We start from the raw sequence: 20,457 nt of genomic DNA, 5'->3' as shown, positions 1-20,457 counted from the left end.
TGTCCCTTCCTCCCAGCAACCATAAGTTTGTTCTCTAGGTCTGTGAGACCTAGAGAAACCCAATCTATTTAGGAAGAAGCATATGCTGCTCGAGATTTGGTTTTTAACTTTGAAGGTCCAGTCAGGTGTCCTTCAAGTTGTTAGTCTCAGGATGATTAATTCAAGTTGTCTAAGTTTAAAAAATAAATCCATAATGTCAGAATACTAAGTTTTTAGTTTAGAATAGAGGAGATACTTTTAGTCATTGATTTTATTCCAGATATTAAAGTGAAAGTTGCTCAGTCATGTCTGACTCTTTGCGACCCCATGGACTGTCCCTGTAATTCTCCAGGCCAGAATACTGGAGTGGGTAGCCTATCCCTTCTCCAGCGGATCTTCCCGACCCAGGAATCAAACCAGAGTCTCCTGCATTTTAGGTGGATTTTTACCAACTGAGCTATGAGGGAAGCCAGATTCCATGTATAATATATAACCAACTTTTATCACTTAAGTGCCTGGGGAAAATTAGTAATCAGGTTATTTGGTGAACCTAAATCAAATATATAAATTTAATGATTTTGATGGATGATTATAATCCTTGTATTGAAAAACCCAGATAAGCAATCTGGTCTCGCACAGTAGAGTTTAGCAGTCTGCTGATAGGAATAGTCAGCCCCACCAGATACTATCCCTCTCTTTTGAAAAGAGCTAGATGTGCATGTTTTTCTGTACCAGGTTTCTGACTTGGGTATCTGGGTGGTTTGCAATAACTTTTTAAGGTGAGAAGGAACCCATTTCAGAGAAGGAAGATGTCAGTTTTTAACCTATTGACATCTCCAGTGTAAGAGCAGTTTTAGTAGAACATTGGGGGTTGAAGCCAGATTGTGGAAGACTCAGGGCAGTGATGTGAGGTATAGAAATAAAGGACAGTAAAAGAAACAGTTCCTGAAAGAAATTTGGCTGTGATAAAGAAAAAAACTAAGGAGGGAAGCATGGGTTTAAAGTGTTCTTTAAAATATGGAAAATAATTAATTCCTTTATTCACTCTACAAATTTTTGCCTCTTCTGTTTGGCACTGGGCATAACTGGTGAGCAACATGGATGTGATTGGTGCGAGCTTCACACAAATAAGTATACTGTCATACCTCCTTTTTTTTTGTGCTTTGTTTTATTGTGCACTGTAGGTACTGTGTTTTTAACAAATTAAAGGTTTGTGGCAGCCAGCATCAAGCAAGTCTGTTAGCACTATTTTTTTTCTAGCAGCTTTAGCTTACTTCATGTATCTCTATCAGCTTGGAGCTTCCTGAAATATTTCAAACCCTCCACTAGCAAAATGATTATGACATTCTGAAGGCTCAGATGGTGGTTACCTTTTTTTTTTTTTAACAATAAAGTATTTTTAAATTTTAGTGTGTACATTGTTTCTATGGACAGAATGCTGTTGCACACTTAATACAGTATAGTATAACCATAACCTCTGTATGCACTAGAAAATGGAAAATTTTGTGTAACTTGCTTTGTTGAGGTGGTCTGAAAATGAACCAAAAATATCTCTGAGATGTGCGTGTATCTGGTAATACAGATAGGCAGGGATGATAAATAATGGAATGAGAACATATTTCCTGAGAAAATAGAGGAATAAGTCATTTAAAGGGATTTCCAGGCAGTGCAGCGGTAAAGAATATCCACCTGTCAATGCAGAAGACACAAGAGACTCGGGTTCCACCCCTGGGTCAGGAAGATCCCCTGGAGAAGGAAATGGCAACCCACTCCTGTTTTCTTGCCTGGGAAATCCCATGCACAGAGGAGCCTGGGGGGCTATAGTCACGGGATCGCAGACTGGGATATGACTTAGTGTGCGTGCAGGCACTCACACGCACAAGTTGTTAAAGGCCCAAGTAGATTTAAAGTCAAAGTGCAACATATTAGCCTTATCATGAAGAAAAGACTCCTTTTTTTCTGGACAGAAGATTTAGCTTCCCCACCCACCCCTCAGTAATTTTTTTTTTCTTTTTAAAATTTTTTCAAGTTTTTTCTTTTTATTTTTGGCTGTGCTGAGGCTTCCTTACTGTGCACAGGCTTTCTCTAGTTGTGGCAAGTGGGGGCTGCTCTCCAGTTGTGGTGCTTGGGTTTCTTATTGAGGTGGCTTCTCTTGTTGGAGAGGACAGGCTCTAGGGCACGTGGACTCAGTAGTTGCAGGCTCTAGAATCATTTAGAGTCAGCTTTTTTGGCGGGGGTGAGATTTAATAACCACTCTATTCCATGCACTAGGGACTCTGGAAGGGACTGGGGCTGGGCTGAGAGCAGAGAAGGTACAATCCTAGAGCAAGGAGGGCAGGGAGAAGGACGGAAACCAGGAAAATATGTATTATCTGCTAAGTCACTTCAGTCTTGTCCGACTCCGTGCGACCCCATAGACGGCAGCCCACCAGGCTCCCCTGTCCCTGGGATTCTCCAGGCAGGAACTCTGGAATGGGTTGCCATTTCCTTCTCCAATGCATGAAAGTGAAGAGATGCTCTAATTTTACAGACCACATCTCACCTGCATGTGACCACTGCCCTCCCCAGCACCTCCTCACGCGGATGCTGGGTCCTCTCTGCTGCCCTCGGGCTAGAGTCTCTTCCCCATCCCCCACCCACCCTGCAAAGCGGCGGGGCCCTGGGGCCTTGTCTTGTCTTTGAGGCCTGAGATGGAAGCAGCAGTCTGGTGAGGGGGCCCGCCGCTGCGGCATGCCCAGCTCTGGGGGCAGGGTCCAGCCCATGCGCAGTATGGGCTGGGCTGGGGAGGCCCTAGTGCACTGGGTGCGGTGGTGAGCGCTGGACCAGGCGCTGGGGTGTCAGAGTCCAGCGGGAGGCGTGGCGCTTGAGGCCTTGACTGACGAGTTCCGCAGAGAACCGTGCAGGGGAGAGCTGGGTGCTGGTGGCTGTTGGCCAGGTTGCCGGTGTGCGCGAAGGCCCCCAGGCGAAGCAGGCACTTGGCGGATTCGGACAAGTGGCCCCTGGCTAGCGCCTCACCGTCCTGGGCTGGGGACAGGGAACCCTGGGGGCTCTGCCCGGCTTCCATTGCCTCAAATAGCCCACAGCGAGCTCCACTAGGGCTCAGTAGTTGTGGCCCACCAGCTTAATTGCCCCAAGGCATGTGGGATCCTCTCTGCGCAAGAATCAAACCTGTGTCCCCTGCTTTGACAGGAGGGTTCTTTACCACTGGACAATGAGGGAAGTTCTCTTTTTTTTTAATTTAATTTTTATTTTATATTGGGATATTATATTTGATTTACAGTGTGTTACTTTCAGTGTACAGCAGACTGGTTCATTTATACATAACATATGTCTATTCTTTTCCGTATTCTTTTCCAAAGTGGGAATTTTAGATACCTGCAAACCAGTCATGCATATTAATAATACAAGTACATTATATAAAATGGAAATGAAGGAGATTTGAGATGCTTAATATAAAAAGCCAGAACATAAATCGTAGTGGCATTCAATTTAATTAACTTGTGCATTCAGATTTCGTTAACATTGTCATTTCTGCAGTTGGCTGCATTGCATTGCATTACATTGCCCTCAAGGCTTGCCTCTTGATGAGCACAGAGGGCAGATGGCAAGAGTATTAAGACAAGAAAATTGTGAAAGTTCAAGTGCTGTAAAGAAGTGTTCAGTTTAAGTGTTGAAAATAAGAATGTTTGTTCATGTTTGCTTATATTTGTAAAAGAGACACTGAAATGATACAAAAGAAACTAAGTTACTTGAAGCTTGGGTGGGAGGGGGAATGCCTTTTCACTTGTAAACTTACCTAAAAGTATACCTGTAGAAAATACAAAAATTAAATTTAGCAGCAAAGAAAGTAAATACATAGAAGCAAAGAAGAATTCTGATTTTTGATCTGTTCCTCTCAAATCTTTCTTAATATTCATGAGAAAGTTACTTTCCCTGTTTTTGGTGCAATATTTTATTCATTGCAAGCATTCCCATATGCTATCCATGTAACTATTTCTAAAACTTACTGTAAAATAATTTTAGGGTCATAGAGTCTTTTTATTTTGAGTTAATTGTAGGTTCACACATAGTTATAATAAAAAATGGTAATGAGGTCTGGGTCTTATGTGTCCTTCTCCGAGCTTTCCCGAATGGTAACATCTTGGATGACTTCAGTACAATATCACAACTAGGATCTTGGCATTGATGCCATCCACTGACCCCATTCGGGTTTCATTAGTGTTACTGCAGTCATTTGTGTATATGTATGTATGTATTTGTGCAGTTTTATCATATGTGTAGTTTTGTATGACTACCACAGTTAAGGGACTGAATAATTGTAGACTTTTTAAAAGCATATTGACTTTGAATTTAAGGGACATTTTTATAGATTCTTTTTTTTTTCCTTACAGTGTTTTGGAGCAACACAAACTGACAAAAGAACAGTGGGAAGAAAGAATACAGAATTGGCATGAAGAACATAGAGGAATGCTAAGGTATTGAGTGGTTATTTTCTTAGTGTTTTTCCTCAAATTAAGGGTTTTTAAATAACACTTTTTATTATATGAGATTATCCCTCAAAGGTTATTAGACTTATATGAATACATGTAAAGCACTAAACTTTAATCCAAAATGTTTTGTAATTTGTTTGATCTTATTTTTATGTATGTTAAAATCAGCTTTATTTCAATAGGGAGGATTCTATGATGGAGTACTTGAAGATTGCACAGGATCTAGAAATGTATGGAGTCAACTATTTTGAAATAAAAAATAAGAAAGGAACAGAATTGTGGCTAGGTGTTGATGCTTTGGGTCTGAATATTTATGAACATGATGACAAGTAAGTAAATTAGTTGAATAGTGAATAAGTCTTTATTCAGCAGTCTGTGTGGCTTTAATCTTACGTGTAAAGTCCTCTTGGGGCCTGATTACTCTTAACTCCTTTTCCCTTGCCCCCAAATTAAAAGATTAGTTAATGTCGGATAGGTTCTCAGAGAATATATCTGTTTTCTCAACATCTTGTAGTTTCAGAGTTCTACTTCTCAAGAAGTATGTTTATCAAATAGAGTGATTTCACTTCTATTTGAAGTATGCTTCCTGATGTCTTGTGAGTTATGTCTGATAACTTAAAATTTGTTTTCTCATTGATGAAAAGTGATTGCTTAAATGTTTTGTCTGGCCTGTAGGTTGTAATTGAAATTAACATACATAAACAGCAGCAGTGAGACAGTGAATTATAGGTGCATAATTTACTGTATTTTGTAACACTTTTTGTTTGAACATTTATGTGAACTATTTTGAATATTTTTAGACATCAATAAAGTAGAATATTGCTGTATCATGCATAGTGAACAGTGGCATTTTATTTTGAAATCAACCCGGAATGTATAATATGTCAGGCTCTTAGAGCACTTTTAAGTAATGATAGCTACAGTTATTTTGCACCTTCCTTTTATTTACCATGTCACATGAGCATCTAAGTCTATGCCAGTAATGCTTTTTTCTAAGATGTTTCTTTTTATCCTGGCCTCAGAACTTTATTTTCATTATTTGCAGGTATCTAATAAAGTACACATTCCTAAGCAAATACAAATTCCAAAAGAGAGTGTTTTACTGATTTTACTCTATTTTTTCATATATTACAAAGCAAGTTAAAATGCTATGTTATTCAGAAGAGAAAATTTTGAAAGTTTTGAATGAAAAGCAAAAATGACCTGAAGAGTAAATTTTGTAGATGAAATCTTTTCTTTTTCTTCCTTTAAAAATTTAGAGTACCTGTTAGAGGTGTGACTACAGATAAAGATGGGGAATGTGAAAGAGGGGTGAGCTCAAGATGGGAGGGAATGGGACTGGGGATTCTGGACAGTGGGGACTTTGGACTTAACTGGAATGGGTCAGTTTCTTTTTATAATGAGAATATATTCATCTTAAAGGGTGCTTTTTTTTTTTTAAGGTTAACACCTAAAATTGGTTTTCCTTGGAGTGAAATCAGAAATATTTCATTTAATGACAAAAAATTTGTTATAAAGCCGATTGACAAAAAGGCACCTGTAAGTAAAATTCTTTTATTTTTATGTATTAACTGTTTAAATTTCTGCCACTTTGCTATGCTAGCACTTGAAGAACGACAATAATAATAATAATAGATATTATTGTGTATTCATTGAATTGCTTCTGAGAAGTAGCCCTTTTCACAGTTTTATTTTAACTGAGATTTAACTATAAGATAGGCAGTATTTATTAGGAGATGGTTGGAAACAATCGCCATTCCTATTTAAAAAAAGCATGTTGGTGGCTGGAACATTCCCAGTCCCATTCCCTCCCATCTTGAGCTCTGGAGGTAACCTCCTCTACATTAACTTGCTTAGAGGGTATTGCATAATGAACTTTGGATTTTTATAACTCAGAGCCTTGAACGTAAGAAATATTTATATTTAAATAGTTTTTTAAATTGCTCTGGTGTCAGGTATACTCTAGTACTTTAGCTCAGTTATTGAAAACACAAAGATATGGAGAAAATTTCTCGGTTAAAAAGTTTAACAGACTTGAACAAAGGTCCAATTTTGAGATTAATGGCAAAGGCAAAACAAACAAAAAATCCTCCTCTGAGGTGAAGGAATTGATGTTCATAGTTTTTTTTGGAGAAGAAAAAAGAATAAAGGTCATTTACTATATTGAGAACATAAGAATGTTAGCTTCTCCACAAAACCAGTAGGGAACAAAAGGGGGAGGAACCAGTTTTCTGAAAGTATGGCATAAGGAGTGAAGAAATTCTATGATTTCTAAAATATATAGAATATGACATTAGAATTCATAGGAAAGGCTGGAATTTTGTAGAGATTATTATGGGAAGAAATATCCTTTCATGAAGATTTTAAATTCAGGCTCCTTTATGTTTAGGATTTTGTTTTTTATGCACCTCGTTTGAGAATCAATAAGCGGATTTTGGCCTTATGCATGGGAAACCATGAACTGTACATGCGAAGAAGGAAGCCTGACACTATTGAAGTACAGCAGATGAAGGCCCAGGCTAGAGAGGAGAAACATCAGAAGCAGTTGGAAAGGTATGGAGTTTATGGCCTTTCTTTTTCTTAATTCTTGACTGCTGGGTCTTCATTGCAGCACATGGGCACTTCTCTTCTTTTGTTGTGGAACATGGGCTCTAAACACATGAGCTCAGTAGTTGGGGTGCATGGGCTTCTCTAGTTGGAGCACATGGGCCTGGCTGTCCCAAGATATGTAGAACCCCAGTTCCCCAGCCAAGTGTCAAACCTGCATCCTATGCTTTGGAAAGTGGATTCTTAACCACTGGACCACCAGGCAAGTCCCTAGCCTTTCATTTTTAGTTGATAGCAGTAGGTTATCTAAAATTTAAGAATCCTCATCAGTTTCTATGCTGCTGCTGCTAAGTTGCTTCAGTCGTGTCCGACTCTGTGCGACCCCATAGACGGCAGCCCACCAGGCTCCCGCATCCCTGGGATTCTCCAGGCAAGAATACTGGAGTGGGTTGCCATTTCCTTCTCCAGTGCATGAAAGTGAAAAGTGAAAGTGAAGTCGCTCAGTCGTGTCCGACTCTTAGTGACCCCATGGACTGCAGCCTATCAGGCTCCTCCATCCATGGGATTTTCCAGGCAAGAGTACTGGAGTGGGGTGCCATTGCCTTCTCTGAAATATAAGAATCCTATCAGTTTCTATAGTATACTCTAAATTTACATTTTTACATTATATTCATTTAATACTATGATATATGGTTGGCCAAAAAGTTTGTCCAGGTTTTTCCAAAAGGTGATACAGAAAATGTTCTTAAAATTGAATGACAGCATGTGTTATCACTGTCCTCTTTTAAAGTGAGGGTATATAATTTTCAAGTTAGAAATCTTTGATAGATATTTCTGAGAAAATAGCTTTTTGAGACTTCACAGATGTGCTTTTCCTGTATTGTGCTTGCTTTTTACTGACAGACTTTGGTGTGGACATAGTATGAAATTTTCAAGCTTGTTTTGCTTGTGACTTGTGTGTCTTCACTTTTCAGGGTAGGAATATGCTGAATATTTTGATTTGAAACAGTGTCAGTGACGTGAAGTGAATAGTCACTATTCATAGTTAAATAACTAGCACTCCCTGCCAGTGACACTGATCTTTTTAACCAGGGTTCACTTGACTTTCAAAAAAGATGTTAAATATTAAATTAAGACTTCTGAAACATAAAAATATTGAATAAATTCCTTGTTTACCTTGGAACCACATTACTGGCTCTGGCACTCATAATTCCCAAATCTGATTCTATACTAACTTAGACTTTATGCTTTATTTGAAAAAATTTAGAGTCCAAATTAAAGTTAACATCAATTGAGGAAATCATTGCAGAATAACACAATAATCTTTAGAGTAGGTTCTAAAGAAAACAAAATTGACGACCCCTAACAATATACATAAAAACATATTGTGTTGGAAATGACATAATTTGAATCCAGTAATTAAATCAGCCCTTTGCCAGAAATAGTTTTGCTACCTATATTTTTAGTCATTGTATTAGATACATTTTTTTTCTTAAATGTTCTGTGTAATTTAGATATTTTATTAATTCACATTGTTTCATTCAAGTTGTCTGCCTTAGAGAAGTTAGTTCAGTTCAATCGCTCAGTCATGTTGGACTCTTTGCAACCCCTCGGACTGCAGCACACCAGGCCTCCTTGTCCATCATCAACTCCCAGAGTTTACTCAAACTCATATCCATTGAGTCGGTGATGCCATCCAATCATCTCATCCTCTGTTGTCCCCTTCTCCTCCTGCCCTCAGTCTTTCCCAGCATCAAGGTCTTTTCAAATGAGTCAGCTCTCCACATCAGGTGGCCAAAGTATTGGAGTTTCAGCATCAGTCCCTCCCAATGAATATTGAGGACTGATCTCCTTTAGGATGGACTGATTGGACCACCTTGCAGTTCAAAGGACTCTGAAGAGTCTTCCAACACCACAGTTCAAAAACATCAATTCTGGCGCTCAGCTTTCTTTACTGTCCAACTCTCACATCCATACATGACTACTGGAAAAACCATAGCCTTGACTAGACAGACCTTTGTTGGCAAAGTAATGTCTCTGCTTTTTAATATGCTGTCTAGGTTGATCATAACTTTTCTTCCAGGGAGCAAGCGTCTTTTAATTGCATGGCTGCAGTCACCATCTGCAGTGATTTTTGGAGCCCCCTAAAATAAAGTCTCTCAGTGTTTCCCAGTCTATTTGCCATGAAGTGATGGGACCAGATGCCATGATCTTCGTATTTTGAATGTTGAGCTTTAAGCCAACTTTCACTCTCCTCTTTCACTTCCATCAAGAGGCTCTTTAGTTCTTCACTTTCTACCACAAGGGTGGTGTCATCTGCATATCTGAGGTTATTGATATTTCTCCCGGCAATCTTGATTCCAGCTTGTGCTTCCTCCAGCCCAGCGTTTCTCATGATGTACTCTGCATATAAGTTAAATAATCAGGATGACAATATACAGAATTGACGTATTCCTTTCCCTATTTGGAATCGGTCTGTTTTCATGTCCAGTTCTAACTGTTGCTTCCTGACCTGCATACAGATTTTTCAAGAGAAGTTAACCGCTTCATAAAACATGTTTTAAACAGGCATGAAACTGTCCTGTAATTCCTGACTCCACCATTAAAGATGCTAAGTTGGAATGTTACTTTGAGCTCTGTCATTTTTTACTGCTCTCATGTGGCTTAGGATTATATTGTAGTTCTTGATTTACTTTTAATTGAAGGATAATTACAATATTGTGTTGGTTTCTGCCATACATCAACATGGATCAGCCATAGGTATACATATGTCCCCTCCTTCTTGAAGCTCCCTCCCACCTCCCACTCCATCCCACCCTTTAAGCTTGCAACTTGCCCCAGTTTTAGCTCCCTGAGTTATATAGGAGATTCCCCAACTGGCTGGCTGTTTTGCATATGTTAATGTGTATGTTTCTGTTCTATGCCTCTCTCCATTCATCCCACCCTCTCCTTCTTATATTCGTCTCACCCTCCCCTTCTTCCACCCCTTGTGTCCATAAGTCTGTGTTTGGATCTTCATTGCAACTGGGCAAATAGCTTCATTAGAACCATCTTTCTAGGTCCCATATATGCCTTAACATAGGATATTTGTTCTTCTCTTCTGACTGACTTCACACTGTAATAGGCTCTGGATTTATTCACCCCATTATCACTGACTCAAATGCTTCCCTTTTGTGGCTGAGTAATATTCCATTGTGGTATACGTACCACAGCTTCTTCATCCATTCATGGACATCTAGGTTGCTTCCATGTCTTAGCTATTATAAATAGTGTTTCAGTGAACATCGGGGTACATGTGTCTTTTCAGTTACAGTTTTCTCAGGGTATTTGCCTAATGGTGGGATTGTTGGGGCATACGATAGTTTTAGTCCTGGATTTTTAGGGAATCTCCTTACTGTCTTCATAGTGACTGCATCAGTTTACATTTCACCTAACAGTGCACCAACAAACATGTCATGTCCCTTTTCTCCACGCCTTCTTCAGCTCTTATTATTTGAAGATTTTTTTGATGATGGCCATTCTGACAGGTGTAAGGTGATATTGTAGTTTTCATTTGCCTTTCTCTAATAATGAGTGGCTGACTTTCTTTTTCTGGGCTCCAAAATCACTGCAGATGGTGATTGCAGCAATGAAATTAAAAGATGCTTATTCCTTGGAAGGAAAGTTACGACCAACCTAGACAGCATATTAAAAAGCAAAGACATTACTTTGCCAACAAAGGTCTGTCTAGTCAAGGCTATGGTTTTTCCAGTAGTCATGTATGGATGTGAGAATTGGACTGTGAAGAAAGCTGAGTACCGAAGAATTGATGCCTTTGAACTGTGGTGTTGGAGAAGACTCTTGAGAGTCCCTTGGACTGCAAGGAGATCCAACCAGTCCATTCTAAAGGAGATCAGTCCTAGGTGTTCATTGGAAGGACTGATGTTGAAGCTGAAACTCCAATACTTTGGCCACCTGATGTGGAGAGCTGACTCATTTGAAAAGACCCTGTTGCTGGGAAAGATTGAGGGCAGGAGGAGAAGGGGATAACAGAGAATGAGATGGTTGGATGGCATCACCGATGCCAGTGGACATGGGTTTAGGTGGACTCTGGGAGTTGGTGATGGACAGGAAGGCCTGGCGTGCTACAGTTCATGGGGTCGCAAAGAGTCGGATATGACTGAGCGACTGAACTGAACTGAATAATGAGTGATCTTGAGCATCTTTTCGTGTGTTTATTAGCTATCTGTATGTCTTCCTTGGAGAACTGTCTGTTTAGGTCTTTTGCCCACTGTTGGACTGAGTTATTTGCTTTTCTACTATTGAGTTGCATAAGCTGCTTATGTATTTTGGAAATTAATCCTTTGTCAACTTTCATTTGCTATTATTTTCTCCCATCCTTAGGGTTGTCTTTTCACCTTGTTTATAGTTTGTTTTGCTGTGCAAAAACTTTTAAATAGGTCTTACTTGTTTGTTTTTTTTTCTGTTACTCTAGGAGGAGACTCATAAAGGATCTTCCTGTGATTTATATAATAAAGTGTTCTGCCTATGTTTTCCTCTTAAGAGTTTTACAGTTTCTGGTCTTACATTTAGGTCTTTAGTCCAGTTTGAGCTAATCTTTGTATATCATGTTAGGAAGTGTTCTAGTTTCATTCTTTCACATGTAGCTGTCCAGTTTTCCTAGCACCACTTATTGGAGAGACTGTCTTTGCCTCAGTGTATATTCTTGCCTCCTATGTCAAAGATAAGGGTTTATCGCTGGCTTTTCTGTCTTGTTTCATTGGTGTATATTTCTGTTTTTGTGCCAGTACCATACTCCCTTTATGATTGTAGCTTTGTAGTATACTCTGAAGTCAGGAACGTTGATTCCTCCAGCTCCGTTTTTCTTTCTCAAGATTCATCGCAGCACTGTTTATAATAGCCAGGACATGGAAGCAACCTAGATGCCCATCAGCAGATGAATGGATAAGAAAGCTGTGGTACATATACACAATGGAGTATTACTCAGCCGTTAAAAAGAATACATTTGAATTAGTTGTAATGAGGTGGATGAAACTGGAGCCGATTATACAGAGTGAAGTAAGCCAGAAAGAAAAACACCAATACAGTATACTAACACATATATATGGAATTTAGAAAGATGGTAATGATAACCCTGTATGCGAGACAGCAAAAGAGACGCAGATGTATAGAACAGGCTTTTGGACTCTGTGGGAGAGGGAGAGTGTATGGGATGATTTGGGAGAATGGCATTGAAACGTATAATATCATGTAAGAAACAAATCGCCAGTCTAGGTTCGATGCAGGATACAGGATGCTTGGGGCTGGTGCACTGGGATGACCCAGAGAGATTATATGGGGAGGGAGGTGGGAGGGGGGTTCAGGATTGGGAACTCAGGTACACCCGTGGCGGATTCATGTTGATGTATGGCAAAACCAATACAGTATTGTAAAATAAAAATAAAAAAAAGATTGCTTTGGCTGTTTGGGGTCTTTTGTGTTTCCATACGAATTGTAAGATTTTTTTGTTCCAGTTCTGTGGAAAATGCCATTGGTGATTTGATAGGGTTCACATTGAATCTGTAGATTGCATTTGGTAGTTTAGTCATTTTCACAATATTGATTCTTCCAGTGCAGGAAAATGGAATATCTCTCCATCTGTTTATGTTGTCTTTGTTTTCTTTCATCAGTGTCTTACAGTTTTCTATGTATAGCTCTGTTTCCTGAGGTTGATTTATTCCTACGTATTGTGTTCTTTCTGTTGCAGTGATAAATGGGATTGATTCCTCAATTTCTCTTTCTGACTTTTTGTTGTTAGTGTATAGAAAGAAATGCGAGTAGTTTTTGTGTATTATTTGGTATCCTGTGATTAGCTCTAGTACTTTTCTGATGGTATTTTTAGGGTTTTGCAAACAGAGTTTCACTGCTTCTTTCCAATCTGGATTCCTTTTGTTTTCTTTAACTCTCTGATTGTCATAGCTAGGACTTCGAAAATTATGTTGAATAATATTGGCAAGAATGGGCACCCTTGTCTTGTTTCTGGTATTAGAGGGGATGCTTTCAGGTTTTCACCATTGAGAATAATGTTTACTGTGGGTTTATCATTTATGGCCTTCATTATGTTGAGGTAGGTTCCTTCCATGCCCATTTTTTAAAGAGTTTTATCATAAATGAGTTCTGAATTTTTTTCGAAAGCTTTTTCTGCATCTATTGAGATGATCTTATGGTTTTTATCTCTCAGTTTGTTAATATGGTGTATCACATTGATTTGCATATATTGAAGAATCCTTGCATCCCTGGAATCACGGGATTTTTTTCTTTTTCTCCAAATAAGTTTCACATATTTATTACTGAGCCTCATAGACTTCTAGTAAGGAAATAAGAAACATTAGGAGCCAAGCATACCATCTCTCCTGTAAGTTTAGACAGTTGTGATGTTCCAACTGTGATTTGGCTGGTTAATATGCAGATGGTCTTAACACATAGCATGTGTTCCACTTTATATGTGACACTTCTTATAGAGCCAGCTTGGTTTTTCTGCAGTGTCTTCTCTTGGAATTGTCCCTGATCTTACTAGTTTTTGTTCGAATCCATTGAGGAATGGGACAATTGTGCTTTTGTTTCTTGGCCAGAAATTGCTTGACCCTGAAAGTCTTATGAGAAGACATCGTGAGAAGCAAACTCAACCATACATAGGATGGTGGAGAAAAGAAAAGCACATGTATGATCTTTATAATGCGTTGTTGAATTGTTTGCTGTTTCTTGAGGATTTCTGCATCTATGTTCATCAGTGATATTGGCCTGTAATTTTCTTTTTTTATGATGTCTTTTTTGATTTTGGTATCAGGGTGATGGTGGCCTCGTAAAATGAATTTGGAAGTATTCCTTCCTCTGCAAGTTTTTGAAAAAGTTTCAGAAAGATAGGCAGTAGCTCCTCTCTAAATGTTTAATAGATTTCACCTGTGAAGCCATCTGGCCCTGAACTTTTGTTGGTAGGGAGATTTTTGATCAGTTTTCATTTTAGGGCTTATAATTGCCTTGTTCATAGTTTCTGTTTTTCCTGGTTCAGTCTTTAAAGCTTGAACTTTTCTAAGAATCTGTCCATTTTTCCCAGGTTGTTCATTTTGTTGGCATATCGTTTCTTGTAATAGTCTCTTCTGATTCTTTGTATTTCTGCATTGTCTATTGTAACCTGTCCTTTTTCATTTCTGATTTTATTGATTTGATTTTTCTCCCTTTTATCTTGAGGAGTCTGGCTAATGGTTTGTCCATTTTGTTTATCTCCTTAAAGAATCAGCTTTTAGTTTTATTACTCTTTACTATTATTTCCCTCATCTCTTTTTCATTTATTTCTGGTCTGATATTGATGCTTTCTTTCCTTCTACTAATTTTGGAGTTTTATTGTTCTCCTTTTTCAGTTGTTTTAGGTGTAACGTTAGTTGTCTATTTGATGTTTTTGTTTCTTGAGATAGGATTGTATTGCTGTAAACTTCCCTCTTAGAACTGTTCTTGCTGCATCCCATAGGTTTTTGGTTGTCGTGTTTTTGTTGTCGTTTGTTCCCAGGAATGGTTGATTTCTTATCTTACTTCTTCAGTAACCTGTTCATTTTTAAGAAATGTATTTAGTCTCCATGTATGTATGTTTTACAGTTGTTTTTTTTCCCTTGTAATTGATATCTAGTCTCATATTCTTGTGGTGAGAAAAGATGCTTGATATGATTTCCATTTTTAAAAATTTACTGAGAATTGATTTGTGACCTGAGATGTGGTCTGTCCTGGAAAATGTTCTATCTGCACTTGAGAGGAAAGTGTATTCCTTTGCATTGGGATGAGATGTCCTGAAGATATCAACTAGGTCCATGTGACCTAGTGTGGCATTTAAGGCTTGTGTTTCCTTAATTTTCTGTTTTGATGAACTATTCATTGGTGTAGGTGGGGTATTAAAATCCATACTGTTGTGTTACTGTCAGTTTCTCCTTTTATGTCGATTAGTGTTTGCCTTATGTATTGAGGGGCTCCTATGTTGGGTGCATAAATATTTGCCATTGTTATGTCTCATTATGTAGTGTGCTTCCTTATCTCTTATAAGATTGTTTAAGGTCTGTTTTGTCTGATAGGATTTTGATTTCCATTTTGCATGGAGTGTCTTTTTCCATCTTTTCACTTTCAGTCTGTGTGTGTCTCTAGGTCTGAAGTGGGTGTCGCATATGTATGGGTCATGTTTTTGTATCCATTCAGTCTGTGTCTTTTGGTTGGAGCATTTAATCCATTTACATTTAAAGTAATTATTGATATATATGTTGCTATTGGAATTTTCTTTTTGTTTTGGGCTTGTTTTTGTAGGTCTTTTCCTTCTCTTGTGTTTCCTTCCTGTGGAAGTCCCTTTAACTTTGTCTGTAAAGCTGGTTTTGTGGTGCTAAATTCTCTTAACTTTTGCTTGTCTGAAAGGTTTTAATTTCTCTGTCAAATACAAATGAGATTCTTGCCAGGTAGAGTAATTTTGCTTGTAGATTTTTCCCTTTTAGTACTTTAAATATATCCTGCCATTCTCTTCTGGCCTACAAGGTTCCTGCTGGAAGATATCTGTAAATCGAATGGGGTTTCCCTTGTATGTTGCTTGTTGCTTTTCCCTTGCTGCTTTTAAGAAATAGTCTTTGTGTTTAATCTTTATTAGTTTGACTAGTACATGTCTCAGTGTGTATCTCCTTGGATGTGTGGGACTCTGCACTTCTTGGACTTGATTGTTTCCTTTCACATGTTGAGGAAATTTTCAAATATAGTGTCTTCAGATATTTTTCTTTTTCTTTTCTAGTACTGGGACACCTAGAATCCGAATGTTGGTGTGTTTAATATTGTCTGAGAGGTCTCTGAGATTGTCCTCAATTCTTTTCATTCTTTTTCCTTTAGCAATCTGCTCTTCAGAAGTTATTTCCACCATTCCATTCTTCTGCCTCAGTTAATTCTGGTATTGATTGCTTCTAGAGTATTTTTGCTTCCCTGGTGGCTCAGGTGGTAAAGAGCTTGACTGCAATGTGAGAGAGATCTGGGTTCAATCCCTGGGTTGGGAAGATCCCCTGGAGAAGGGAATAATAACCCACTCCAGTATTGTTGCCTACAGAATTCCATGGACAGAGGAGTCTGACGGGCTACAGTCCATGGGATTGCAAAGAGTCAGACATGACTGAGCTACTAACACACAGAGTATTTTAAATTTCACTATGTATTATAGATCTCTGTTTATTTTTATTTCTTCTTTGCATTTTGTCCATTCTGTTTTTGAGGTTTTGGACCATCTTTATTATCATTGCTCTGAATTCTCTTTCAGACGGTTTGCCTATTTCCTCTTCGTTTATTTGGTCTTATGTGTTTCTGTCTTGTTCCTTCATTTGTGCAGCATTTCTCTGCCTTTTCATTTTTATTCTAACATACTGTGTTTGAGGCTTCCTTTCCCCAGGCTTTCAGGTTGTATTCCTTCTTCCTTTTGCTTTCTTCCCTCAGTGGGTAAGGTTTGTCCAGTGGTTTGTGTAGACTTTGTGTTGGGAGTGACTTCTGCTTGTGTTCTGGTGAAAGGAGTTGAGGTGTCTTTTTTCCCCCCTTTCTGATGGGCTTGGCCGTGTGAGGTGGTATATTTTGGGATGTCTGGTAATCCTGTCTGCTGATTAATGGTTGGGTTTATGATTTTGTCTTATTCATTGTTTGGGTGAGGTGTCTGCCACTAGGGTGCTGCCAGCAGTTGGGTGATGCTGGATCTTTTTAACACAGTTAACAACTCCATGATTCCTTTCTTGGATTCCATGAAAGGTTCCAACCTATCATTAGTGAGTATTGATTGCCTGCTTCATATACAGTAGGAATTCATTAACTTTTTATTTCATTTGAACACCTGAAGGTTGTTTTATGTTAGTCCGGCCACATGGGGATTGGTGGTCTTTCAGAAGTGGCATGCCAAGTCTTCATTTATTCCCTGCTTTGTAGGTCAGAGAGAGAGAAGTGACGACTGTGTATGTGGAAACAATTTCGCTCAAGCCCAATGACAAAGGAGCCAAGTGACATACTCTGGGGAGTGCCCAGAGGTGTGCTACTGGAGTCTCTTGGGCAAGAACAGTAGTTGGGAAGAGGCAGCAGGAGGCCTCTTTGCCTACAATACATTGGCATATGTAGCTATGTCCTCCTGCATAACTCTCATAACTTTTTTTAAATAGTGAAAATGATGTTCTTTTCCATGGGTTATTGGTCCTTGTAGTCTGTGTTCTTAAGTTACTTGCATCCAAATCAAATTGAGTTTACAATTTAGAGTGAGATAGCTACATACCAGTTGTAGATTAGCTATGGGATAGTCTGTGTCACAGCTGACTGCCTTTATGCCTGGGACTCAGCTGATGTCATACCAAAGAATCCAGGCTTTGGAATTAGATAAATCTGGGTTTAAATTCTAATACTTGTTGAACAAGTAACTTCTTATCCACTATTCTCTTATCCTTACTGTGAAAATAATAGTCCTTTCAAGAGTTTTTGTGAGAAATAATAGTGTCAGAATAGAAACATTTAGCAGAGTACCTAATACATAATTAAGTAGTAGCAATAAATAATTTTTAATATTACTAGTACATAGTTTGAATAGAAGTTGAATATATGTTGCTTTTTAGTCTTCATTTTAAGAAAAATGTAATTGGTGCTATCTGATATTCTTTAAAAAGTAATGTATTCTAATATGGGGCTTCTCAGGTGGCTCAGGGGTAAGGAATCTTGACCTGCGTACAGGTTTCTCAGGAGGCAGGTGAGGTGGTTTGGTATTCCTCTCTCTTTAAGAATTTTCCACAGTTTGTTGTGATCCACACAATCAAAGGCTTTAGTGTAGTCAATGAAGCAGAAGTAGATGTTTTTCTGGAATTCTCTTGCCTTTTCTATGAGCCAGCTAATGTTGGCAATTTGATCTCCGGTTCCTCTGCCTTTTCTAAATCCAGCTTCAACATCTGGAAGTTCTCAGTTCTTGTATTGTTGAAGCCTAGCTTGAAGAATTTTGAGAATTACTTTGCTAGTGTGTGAAATGAGTGTGATGGTGTGGTAGTTTGAACATTCTTTTGTACTGCCTTTCTTTGGGATTGATATGAAAACTGACCTTTTTCAGACCTGTGACTGGTTGAGTTTTCCAAATTTGCTGGCATACTTAGTGCAGCACTTTAACAGCATTATCTTTTAGGATTTGAAAAGGCTCAACTGGAATTCTATCACCTCTATTAGCTTTGTTCATAGTGATGCTTCCTAAGGTCTACTTGACTTCACACTCCAGGGCAACTTTGGCTCTAGGTGAATGATGACACCATCATAGTTATCAGGGTTGTGAAGATCTTTTTTGTACAGTTCTTCTGTGTATTCTTGCCACCTCTTCTTAATATCTTCTGCTTCTGTTAGGTTCACACTGTTTCTGTCCTTTATTGTGCCCATCTTTGCATGAAATGTTCCCTTGATATATCTAATTTTCTTGAAGAGATCTCTGTAGTCTTTCTTATTCTATTGTTTTCTTCTATTTCTTTTCATTGCTTACTTAGCAAGCCTCTCTTATCTCTCCTTGCTATTCTTTGGAACTCTGCATTCAGATGGGTATCTCTTTCCTTTTCCCTTTTGCTTTTCGCTTCTCTTCTTTTCTCAGGTACTTGTAAGGCCTTTGTATTTCTTCTTCTTGGGGATGGTTTTGATGACCGCCTCCTATACAGTGTTACGAACCTCCGTCTGTAGTTCTTCAGGCACTCAGTCTCCGTCTCTCAGATCTAATCCCATGAATCTATTTGTCACCTGCACTGTGTAATCAGTCATAAGGGATTTGTTTAGGTCATACCTGAATGGCCTAGTGGTTTTCCCTACAAAAAGAAACTAGGTATCACTAAGAAGTGTGGAGAGCCAAAGTCATTTGTATTAATTGAGTGGGGTATTCGTTGGTGATGGCTGTCGGCAGATGAGAATTCTTGTGAGATGAGAAATACAAACTTTGTAAGAGTGCAGCATAGTACACTTTACAAAACACTTTAACTATCATAATCAAGTTAAATACTGGCTGTACATTTATTTCATTTTTCAATATAAAGACTAAAATTCCTCCCCCCAACTTGCTTGTTGTTACCTTCAGTCTTTTTCTCTTGCTTCCATGTCTCCTTTACCTCCATCCTTGAGGAAGAACAAATGAAACATCAATAGGGAAAAGGGAAACAGCACCAGTGCCCACCTCCAGAAGGGGCCATCTGTGTGCCAGAGCATGACTTGAAAAGTTCTGAGTTTGTGGAATATTATTGTAGCCTTTGGTCTTCAGATCTGGTGAGATGTAAGTATTCATGAAGTGTCTCAGTGTCTCAGGGTAGAAGCTAACTGTCTTGGAGACTGTGGCAGCTCTGGATTTGACTGAGGAGTAATGTGGGCAGGCTAGTCAACATCTTAAAGTAGCAGGCAGCCTGGCATGGAAAAGGTAACTCTTGGCCATACTAGCAATTACTTGAGAAATACTGTGCTCTTGATGTCACAGACAAGACTGCTTTTTCAGCTTTCTAAGGAATACAGGAAGGGCAGCAGTATCTGTGGGGCCTGCAGGCCCTTGTTTTTCTCAAGGAAATTGGGATGCTCAAACTTCCTTAAACCTGTGTAAACCCTGACTCTTACAGTGGTGGGGGCTGTTTACCTATATATATTCTGTCGATTGAGATAGGATGAAAGAGGTGAATGTGCTAAAAGTGAGTCCAAGTCTTGGGGGCAGAGGGGCGCTTAGTTATTCAATCTTCTTTCTGGCTGTTGAGAAAGTGCCTTGTAGGGAAGTCGAGAACAGAGGTGGAGTTCCCCTTTCATGAATGAACTCCAGGCCTTAGACTATTAAATGCTGTGAGGATTCATTAAAACCAGTTGGGAAGATATGGTCACCCTTACACTTAATACATAGGCCTACTTTTCTTGCTGACTTGTTACAACTCTGCCTGTTTGCCCCAAAGCTGGAGTCTCTCTTCATATTGAAAGCAGATAGGTGCTAGTTGCTGCAGGAAGAAATAGGTAGTAAAACTTTGCTGACAAGCTTATCAGAGATGGCAGGTTGAGAAATTATGTGATTTGGGCTTGAAATTCAGAAGTGACATCAAATGGCAGCTATGTCTTTTGTAAATATTTAGGTATATTTAGATAAGTTTTAGATGAAAGCATAATTATTATTTTTTTTAACTAAAAAGAGAATATTATTCCCATTGAAGATAATATCTGATAATTAAATCTTATTCATCATTATATTTCTGGCCTTCAACATAGAGTCTGATCCACTGTAAGCCTTTGGTAGATGTTTGATAAATGAATTTGGCTATATTTAGGCCCATGGTAGATGCATCTAAATGACAAAAGCATTCGTTCCCACCAAACTCTCAGGATCTTTTTAGATAGCACTAGATGGTGGGCTCGGAGAAGGCGATGGCACCCCACTCCAGTACTCTTGCCT

The 20,457-nt window shown here is 38.8% G+C and overlaps 2 protein-coding genes across 3 annotated transcripts in view; one reads left to right on the top strand and one right to left on the bottom strand.

The window, feature by feature from the left end:
* RDX (radixin) overlaps nucleotides 1-20,457 on the top strand; it is a 98,561-nt gene that overhangs the window by 32,498 nt on the left and 45,606 nt on the right. For both annotated transcript variants that reach the window (XM_015100904.3, XM_015100903.3), the window contains exons 6-9: nucleotides 4,371-4,454; nucleotides 4,652-4,798; nucleotides 5,912-6,008; nucleotides 6,859-7,022. In XM_015100904.3, the coding sequence (XP_014956390.1) occupies nucleotides 4,371-4,454; nucleotides 4,652-4,798; nucleotides 5,912-6,008; nucleotides 6,859-7,022 (492 nt within the window). The remainder of the gene's footprint in view (nucleotides 1-4,370; nucleotides 4,455-4,651; nucleotides 4,799-5,911; nucleotides 6,009-6,858; nucleotides 7,023-20,457) is intronic.
* LOC105602148 (large ribosomal subunit protein eL39-like) lies at nucleotides 13,511-20,369 on the bottom strand. The gene has a single exon (XM_042232906.2). The coding sequence runs from the start codon at nucleotides 13,781-13,783 to the stop codon at nucleotides 13,511-13,513; it is 273 nt and encodes a 90-aa protein (XP_042088840.1). The 5' UTR covers nucleotides 13,784-20,369.

Source organism: Ovis aries, chromosome 15, assembly GCF_016772045.2.
Source record: "Ovis aries strain OAR_USU_Benz2616 breed Rambouillet chromosome 15, ARS-UI_Ramb_v3.0, whole genome shotgun sequence".
NCBI lineage: Eukaryota > Metazoa > Chordata > Mammalia > Artiodactyla > Bovidae > Ovis > Ovis aries.
This window is presented reverse-complemented; position numbering and strand designations above follow the sequence as displayed.